The sequence below is a fragment of the Limulus polyphemus genome, unplaced genomic scaffold, assembly GCF_000517525.1.
Source record: "Limulus polyphemus unplaced genomic scaffold, Limulus_polyphemus-2.1.2 Scaffold254, whole genome shotgun sequence".
NCBI classification, from domain to species: domain Eukaryota; kingdom Metazoa; phylum Arthropoda; class Merostomata; order Xiphosura; family Limulidae; genus Limulus; species Limulus polyphemus.
In genome coordinates this window covers 395,669-405,126 of record NW_013665864.1, presented here as the reverse complement: position 1 = coordinate 405,126, position 9,458 = coordinate 395,669, and the positions used below count along the sequence as shown (strand labels likewise).

The 9,458-nt window shown below is 33.8% G+C and overlaps 1 protein-coding gene across 1 annotated transcript in view; it reads right to left on the bottom strand.

Annotated features, from left to right (window-relative positions):
- LOC106478849 (WD repeat-containing protein 61-like) overlaps nt 1-9,458 on the bottom strand; it is a 31,469-nt gene that overhangs the window by 12,251 nt on the left and 9,760 nt on the right. Inside the window, exons 4-6 of the mRNA XM_013939422.2 lie at nt 6,046-6,131; nt 2,846-2,932; nt 667-815 (exon numbers count right to left, since the gene is read on the bottom strand). Of these exons, the coding sequence (XP_013794876.1) occupies nt 667-815; nt 2,846-2,932; nt 6,046-6,131 (322 nt within the window). The remainder of the gene's footprint in view (nt 1-666; nt 816-2,845; nt 2,933-6,045; nt 6,132-9,458) is intronic.

Below are 9,458 nucleotides of genomic sequence, written 5' to 3'. Positions count from 1 at the left end.
AGAATTCTACTATAATTTATCAAGCTTAGTAACTAAGATGTATTTTACTCTAAAAAAATATGAAATTTTGAGCAGACTAAAGAGGTAACCTACCTCATTCGAATCTTGGTTTAAAAGAGAGATATGGTGCTAGGTATATTAGAAAGGCTAGGAAAACTATTAGGAGACATTCTGAGCTTCCAATTGGTTATTCATGTCATATATATATAAGTAAGTGTATATAAGGGAGTGTTTCTAAAAATGGAAAGAGGTGGGCAGGGTGCCACTATGTTTGATTTATTATGTGAACAATATCTTAAAAATAGAAAAGATAAGACCTTCTTATTTTATATTCTCGCTTGTCAATATCTGTAATTTGAGTTTCTAATTCATATGAAACTATAGACTTGTATTTTAACTTCACAAACATCTAATTTGAACCAGTGCTGCATTCAACACACCATTAGAACTATATATTAAGTAATATATAGTTCTAAAATTTCAATTATAATCTACAGTTTGGTACCAAACTTACTGACATAAGTTCATAAATTTTGAATGCGAGTCAACACACGAGATGATATAGTCTTTAAGCTGGGATCAGTCTCGAAAGGGTTAATCATTTACCCATATCATGACAGAAAACACTGATTGAGAGAACTTAGCAACCAAGTTTGGAATACTCACAAATGCTATACTTAGAGTAAATTTCCCTGTAGTATCTAATGTAGACTCCATTTTTCCACTTTCAACACCATACAAATTAATTTTTCCAGAATGGCTTCCAGAAGCTAAAAATCTAGAGTCTGGGGAAAATGTAACCGTCCATGCATCAACTGAAAAATATAAAAATGTAATATACTTTTCACCAAATTAGTTGTTATTAAGAGGTTAATGCAATGAAAAATAAATGTATGACTAAACAAACATCATTATATTAAAAAAATTACACAGACATTTTAAAAAATTATCTTTTGTTTCTGGAAGTTATACTTAACTGAAACTTAAGCTCCTAGTATTTCTTATTTTAAAACACTATATGTGCAGTTGTTAATTTAATTTGTCTTGTGGAGCCTACAGCATGATACCTATTTATACGTGTGTGCTGTACAGTAGAATCTACAGTACATACTAACATAATTTCCCTATACTCTCACACAGATGTTTTTGCCTTGATTATGCAAATGATATTCAAGGGGAATCATCAAGTTTTGTTGCATTAATATATTAAATGTTGTGTAGATTACATGATAAAATAATGTGACCACTGCATATCTTCAGCAGAATTATATGCTTTCATACAAGTACTGGAATAAATCCTGAGGCTTCCGTGTCATTCAATGTTTATCCATAATAAACTTGAAAAAAAGAAAAGGAATCAACTATATTTTTTATTTGAACAAGAGTTTACTTCCCTATTACCCTAGAAACACCAAAGCAACAAATGCCAGAAAGACCCTGAAATTTCTTCCATGCAAGTTTGAAGGTATTAAGCTAAAAAATGTCCCCCATGTAATTTTTGAGTGGTACTAAAAGACGAATGAATATGACATCACAAAACAATTATTTTGCCATGAAATCATAACCATGTTTTATCCCCATTGGAACTGTACATCAAAAGCTGCAACATTACAACAAATATTATAACTTGGAGCAGAAAGCTCAAAAATGTTGTACAAGTAACTTCTGAGTGTTTTTAAAGACAAATGAATATGCCATCACAAAACAAATGATTATACCAAGAAATCATATACAACCTGTTTTAATGCCATTGCACAGGGAATAAATACTGCTAACCATAGTAAAGGGGTTAAAACCACACTGATAGTAAAAAAAAGGTATATGATGAAAATATTCAGTCTGATCATAGCAAGTTTAAGCAAGGAAATTGTATGAGTGTTTTTACACATATCAATTTACCGTTTAGTAATGCATCTTCAGCTGGAGTTTTTAGTGCTGTTTTTGTTAAATAGGATCTTATCTTGAAAACTATTTTTAAATCACATACTTCATAGAAGATTTAAAGTTTTTTAATATACCAAAACTACAAGTTGAGACAATTTGAATGTAGATCTACTATCTTAAAAGAATGACGTATTAGTGTTTAATCTAGTAAATGTTTAAAAAAATATTTGTGATCAGACTGATGGAGCTCCAATATTCTACATAAGCCCTATATTTTGGTCAGATATTTCTTTATTATTGAGGTGTAATTAAAATAAAAAATACCCTTGGAATACAAATCAAAGTACATAAATGGTGGTTGCATGTAGAGCTTGAAATTTTCAAATAACCAAAATTTTAATTTTTGCATAAAGTCAATTATTCTACAATGCTTCTTGAACTCTAATAAAATTAATTGGCTCAATCGGCAATTAATAAAGAGACTAAAACTGTGATTTTTCCTCTACAAATTTTGAATCCCTCTTGCTTAGAATAATGCTTAAGATTTTTTTTTCTAAAGTACTTCAATGACATTATTGATAATAGACAAAAGTGTAATTTGGAAATATGTAGCAAAAGTTACAGTGCTATATCTTATATGGTTAAAAACAAAATTCAATCTCTTAAGCATATAACTAGTAGATTACAAGCTAATTAATGCACACACATATATATTTAGCCAATTTACATCATTTCACCAAAGATTATTATAAATAGTAAAACTGATTGTAAACAATATCCTAAGATAAAATCTGATGAGGGTCTCTGAATCTATGTGCACTTTAAAAACTAAAATATAAATCTGAAATATTACTGTCATAATAATGTTAGAATATAAGCGATTTTTTATACCATCAACATCACACATCTACATTTATTTTATTGTTTTAACATAATCATTTCATTCTGACTATTTTCTCACCAGGTCCAGCATCAATATTCTTCAGTTCTAGGCCAGAGTCTAAATCCCACAACCGGATGTGACTATCCAAGGAACTGGAAGCTGCAACTACAATAATAATAAAGCACATATTTACTCATAACCATATGTGCATGTAACATGTTCAATTACTTGTATATTATATATATGGAAAAAAATCCATGTAATTTTAAAACCACACAACATTCATTGTAAAGAATGCAGAACAGTAAATGATTTATCCAAAGAACTTTTGAGATATCGAGTTGCACATGAAAAATTAGTTACTAATTGATGCTAATGTTTTCCTAAACTGAAAATATATTTCTGATAGAAACTTGCCTCTTCTCATAAATAGCTTTTCTCAACTTATACTGCCCTCTATATGCCCTCTAGGGATACCAGGTAGCCTTGATACTCCAACCTACCCTCACCTGTATTCACGTGAGACATCTGCAAGCTATCATGTTCATGATCATGCAGAAACTCTCCACCAATAGCAGTGTGACACAACTCCTATTGTTACTCGCACCCTTTCTTCAGTACAGCCTAAAATCACTTCAAGATTGAGCAATACATACAAAATCTACATCAGAAGTGGAAAGGATGGGAGGGAAATGTGAGAGGAGGTAAGTATCTATCAGAAATATATTTTCACTTTAACAAAATGTTAACTTCCGATACGATATCTTATCTTCACAAGTAATTAGAATCCCATGTTGAGTTGATGGAGGGTCTGGTGAGAAGATCATTCCCCTTTAGAAAGCATCCAAAGGAAGACCATGGGGAGTGCAAATAAATGTAAGGCAACACCCCCGTAGGAGATTGCACCACTTCTGAGTCACGTATACTCATCCCCAATAAGAAATTGTGTCACAATAAGGGACCTCCTCAGCTTAAACACGTGTTCATGTCAAATACAACCATCACCATATTCCCCAGTAACAAACATCTAGGGATACCAGGTAGCACTGGAAGTATACCATCTAGTACGCAGTATGAGGAGAGTACCAGGCCACATACATGTGATATACAGGGGCCCCTGATGAAGAGTCGCTAGGATGTGTCAGACCATAAATAGGAGATTGACCTCAACAAACACCAGGCGAACCACGATAGTAATATCTGGCTCATGGTAGGAAGAGTGTCCTCTACCTTTCACCTCAGATATGGGAACTGGTAAGGAGGATGATCCTCTGTACCAAGGATCTGTATCATCATGTGCACACATCCAACACAACCAGCACCATATTCAATGGGAACCAACATCCAGGGAACAGTAGAAAGGTGGACAGCAAAGTGGGAGTGCATCTCTAGTCCATTGCCAGGGAGCACTGGGAATGTATCATCCAGTCCGTAGTAGGAGGAGGGTACTCAGCCACACACGTGAGGTCTTATGTGGCTGGTCCAACTCCAACCACCACCATATCTGCTAGAAATGACATCCAGGGGATGATAGGAAAGAGGGTGCCTTAAGAGGGTGAACTGCATGTTGGCAGAATGCATCATCCAACACCTGACAGCATCTAGAACTGTACATGAGGTCCAAGGTAGGATAAGCATTAAAGGCATTTACACTGGCAGAACACCACCACCCTACTCTCAACTGAGTGGTATTGAGCACACTCAGAAGGAATGATCCATGGTCCACCACCCAAGCAGCTAGGAACTGGTAAGTGGCAAGGACTCCAATACTCCACTAGAAGAAAGTGGGAAAAATGTTGGAGAGTCCACAGGAATGATGCACTGGAGACAATGCAATGGGTAACCACAATACCTTATTTTGAAAAGCAGGCTAATCCTGTGACCTTAAATATAGATCATCTGGGATGGGCAGTAATCCCTGTCTGCTTTACTCATGTTAGTACATAAGTGTACGGTCAGGAACAAACCTCTTTATGAAGCAAAATACTACAAGGCATGCCTACAAGCAGTCTTGTAGACCACCCCATCTCTAGGACACACAGGTCTTACAGGAGCACTCGCCACTGAGTTGAATCCAACCAAGCATCAAAAGCACCTGGAAAGAAAATGATGAAAAAAAAGAGCACTTACCCACTCAGAGACATTGTGGAATGTAAAATTGCAACAGGAGGAAGATAAAACCTTGTAGACGAGGAAACAACTAGGTGATGAAGAAAATAAGCAGTAAATGTATGGGGAGTGGTCCACATACTAACATTAATGATGTCCTCCAACTGATGACAGAAATGAGCAGCCAGGGGCATGGTAAGGTGACAAATTTGATGGGAAGATACACGGAAAAAACAACAATCATCAGGAGATAGATAAGTGGGCCTGATACAAAAGATCCAATGTCCAAAAACAGAGATCTCTCAACTGAGTGCTCCCGTGCCTAGTGATGTAGGAGCCCACTATCGAGTTGTCGGAATGCATCATCACCGACCAACCTTGAAAGCTCAAGGAGTAAATGAACTAAAGCCCAATGAACCCGGAGGAGCTCCAACAGACTGATATTGAGAGAGGACTGAGAGAGCCCACCACCCTGAAACAGTAACCTGAGAATTCATGCTGTATATTGGCTTGTCATAACAATTTTTTTTTTAATATAATGAACTATGTGATATGAAAATTGCAACAAGTGTCTCCAACAGCCACAGTACAGAAAAACCCATTCCTGATTACTTTTTCAAGAAAAAGTGATAACATTATCTGAATGAGTTGCTTATATACAGTATCAGAATAGAGAGCACATTGACATAGGTGGAGAGTGTCATAAGATAAATATTGCTGAGGGCAATTAAGTGGGGTATAAAAGACTAGAGCAAGTGAGAAAAAAATTAGAACAATGCTTGATGGGCAAAGGAAGAAACCCTGGCAGTCGAGTAATAGCTGTAAGCATGAGAGAAGGTAAGTATGTTTTGGAACAAATTGTTTAGTTAATTTGCATTTTTTTAATTCAAAAATGCTGCTCAAAACACAAAATTTTAAGTATAATCATACTCTACTATGTTCACAATTTATCACATTGAAATCAAACAAATACATTTTACATGTATAACCTGTAAACATAAACTCAGCCTTCATGTGATGCTGATAATACACCCTCAAGTAATGCATGGCTAAGATAGCCTATTCAGTTTCTTCTATCAGTCTATCAATTCTCAAACAAGTGGTTTATTTATTAATATGTTTACTGAAGATTGTAAATCAGAAAAGGTATAACAATAAAATAAAAGTACCTGTGCCTTCATGGTTGATATCAACAGATACCACACCCAAAGCATGTCCCTCCAAATTATGCCTTAACTCCAGCCTTTCTTCAGTCCTAGAAACAAATATTTGATGCTAACAAAAATGTATGTGTGTCTATATATATATTGTTTTGAAGATACCTATTTAATAGAAAATATTTCAACATGCCTAATTCTTAGTCGTGGTTAGACACTAAGTTTAATGTAATGAATAAACAAAACAAGCAACAGTAAGATAATTTTAAAAATTAAAATGTTCTTAATTTAATATGATGATTTTCCTCTTATAATTTCACAACAGTGCCAAACAAAACAAAATTTTCTGCAGCACTTTAAAGGGAAGTTATATACTTTGTTACAAGATAATAAGATTCCTGGAAGCTTAAAATGTTTTCTTAAAATATATCTTTTTCATGTAATTCTTATTCTCAGCACTACATTAATAATATAAAATTTTAGCTCTATTATCATAGTTTTTGGGCAACAACAACATTTTTAATGTTTATAACATTTGTATACAAATAAGTATGTTAAAAAGATCTGTAAAAATACAAATCTTTCTGCAGCATACTATTATAAAGCAAAGTCACTTTAAATCACTTTTAACAATATACATGATGTCTACAAATTGATGTACACATTTTAAATCAATGACTTTTAAATGAAGAAAAGTAGAAACACACAGTTAAGTAAATGTTGGACTAAGCATCTTCAAGTTGCATACCATATCTATATTACTTCTGCTAAACATCTTTATCATTCTTATCAAATCAATGACAATTATGCATTCTACAACAAAATTAGTTTCCTGATAGAAATTATGAGAGTTGTTAGTGTAGCTATATATATATATATATGCAATATAAAACAAAGACTTGAGATGCACCCACATGTAAGACCTCTATGGCATTAGGCCTGGAGAGTGTAGCAGCCAATCCAGCAGTTCAGTAAATTTATTGTGCTTCAGGAATATAAAGTGAAAAATAAGATGGTGGTCAGTATTGATTGCAAAACACATATTAAAACATTTTCAGTTTCCAAGTCCAATTTTTTTTCATGATATCTAGATGTCCAAGCCTATTGACTCAGATACCAAGGCAAAAACATCTTTACTTACACTGGGTCATCCACTGCTCCTCTTAAAACATATAGATTTTATGAACTTCAATTGCAATTGTTTTTCTGCATTATTCGATGCTACCAATACATCAAATAATTGTCAACATTAACAATGCACAAGAGCAACAGAATCAAGCTTTATGCACCAAAGAACAGTTATACTTTTTGCTGACCAGTCACCATTTTTGTACTATCTGCTTGCCAAATCCTAAATCTTCATTTAGACTAAAACTAGTGAGAGGGATTTTTAGACCACTGAAGACTTTGCATATCTTTATCTATGTATATTTTATTAATTTTAAAATGGATATGGTACAACCATTTGTAAAACACTATTTGTTGCATCAAGTTTTAAGCATTGAATCTAACAAGCTCTTCAAATTACACAGGCCTGCAATGGTTTTATTGTCTTGAAATTTTTACATGTTCTACAAATATTCCTGTATGCTGAATCCAAAAATGATATCCATTTTACTCAATCATGTACAGACTTTTCACAATATGTCACATGCACTTTTACATAAGTCAATAATTTTCATTGAAATCGGGTCACATTTTGTTATGCTTAAAATGTTGACAATTACTAGCTATAAATTTCTCTAGACCAATCGTGACACGAGAGTCGTATTGATCACAACCACTGGCTATAGATTTCTCTAGACCAATTGTGACATGAGTCTTATTGATCATTCTAGAAACCACGAGAAACACACCACTAGTATATAAATGGTTAACAGGCCACTTGACATGTTATTTCTGGATAGTATTTGTTTGTGTGTGCACTTTTACTTTTTTTTTTCAATATTATTTATTCATCACTATGGGAACAAGAGGTGGTGTAAATGACCCAAACATATTCTATTATATTTGTGGTAAATTTATTGTAAAGAAACAAAGGCAAAACATTACAGAATTCATCAAAAAAGCATATTACATGTATTTTGTAATAAAAATTGGGGACCAAGACAAATCATGGGCTCTGCACTCTTTATATCTAAGAGTTGAAACAATGGACTAAAGGTAAGAAAAAGTCTTTGCCTTTTGGAACTCCAATGGTCTGGCTACAGTACTCAAAACAAAAAGGAAATTTCTTATCTGTACTTTCAATCTGCTATAAGACCTGTTGCTCATGGACCTGATGTACCTGTACCTACTCCACTAAAAGTCCTTTGTATGTTGCTGGGTCAACAATCCAGTTATACAAAGTTTCCATGTTTTTTGTGTGAATGGGACAGCAGAGCATGAAATCGGCACTGGATAAAGAAGCAATGGCCACACAGAGCCAGCCTGATACCAGGATCGAAAAATATTGAACATGAAAGTTTGGTTGACACAAAGAAAGTCCTATTACCCCCACTTCAGATAAAATTGGGCTTGATGAAGCAGTTTGTAAAGGCCTTAGATAAAAATGGCGACTGTTTCAAGTATCTATGTGGGCTCTTTCAGAAGCAAAACTTAAAGAAGGGATATTTGTTGGGCCTCAAATTAGGAAAATTGACTTTGGATGAACAGTTCGAAAGGACAATGAGGAAAGTTGAAAAAGAAGCATGGATTGCTTATAAAGATGTTAATGACAAATCTTTAGGAAACAAGGATGCAAATTACGAAAATTTTATCAATAACATACTTGATAAATTCAAAGAGTTGGGTTGTAATATGAGCTCGAACGTTCATTACTTATACACACATATCGACTATTTCTCTGAAAATCTCAGTGCTATCAGCGAAGAACAAGGAGAAAGGTTTCATCAAGACATCAGGGAAATCGAGAGGAGGTATCAGGGAAGGTGAAACATCAGCATAATGGCTGATTACTGCTGCTCATTGAAACGAGACACTCCAAACACAATACACAAAAGACCATAACATATAGTTTGAGACTAAAAGACATAGATTTCACAAAAAAAATCAGGATGAATGAGGATGCATATTCATTTGATTTCAATGTTCTTCCCTTTTCTTCAGTTTGTTTGTATTTTTGTTAACAAACATAATAATAAAAAATGTTCATTGTGGTAAACGAAATAATAATTTGATCTAAGTATGAGTTTTTTCTTCCCAATTTGTAAAAAATCCTTACACGATAGAAAAAAATTTATATTATACCCGAAATCTGCACAGCTGAATTATAGAAAATCCATTATTAAAACCAAAAAATCTTTGATGAAGTTTAAATTCGCAGGTGTGTGTGTTATTATTGGTTGAGACTCATGAAGTGGGATAAACTTGTTTGCTTTACTTCTTTTTTTACTGTTCTATGTTTTAGGAAAAATAACTTTAAG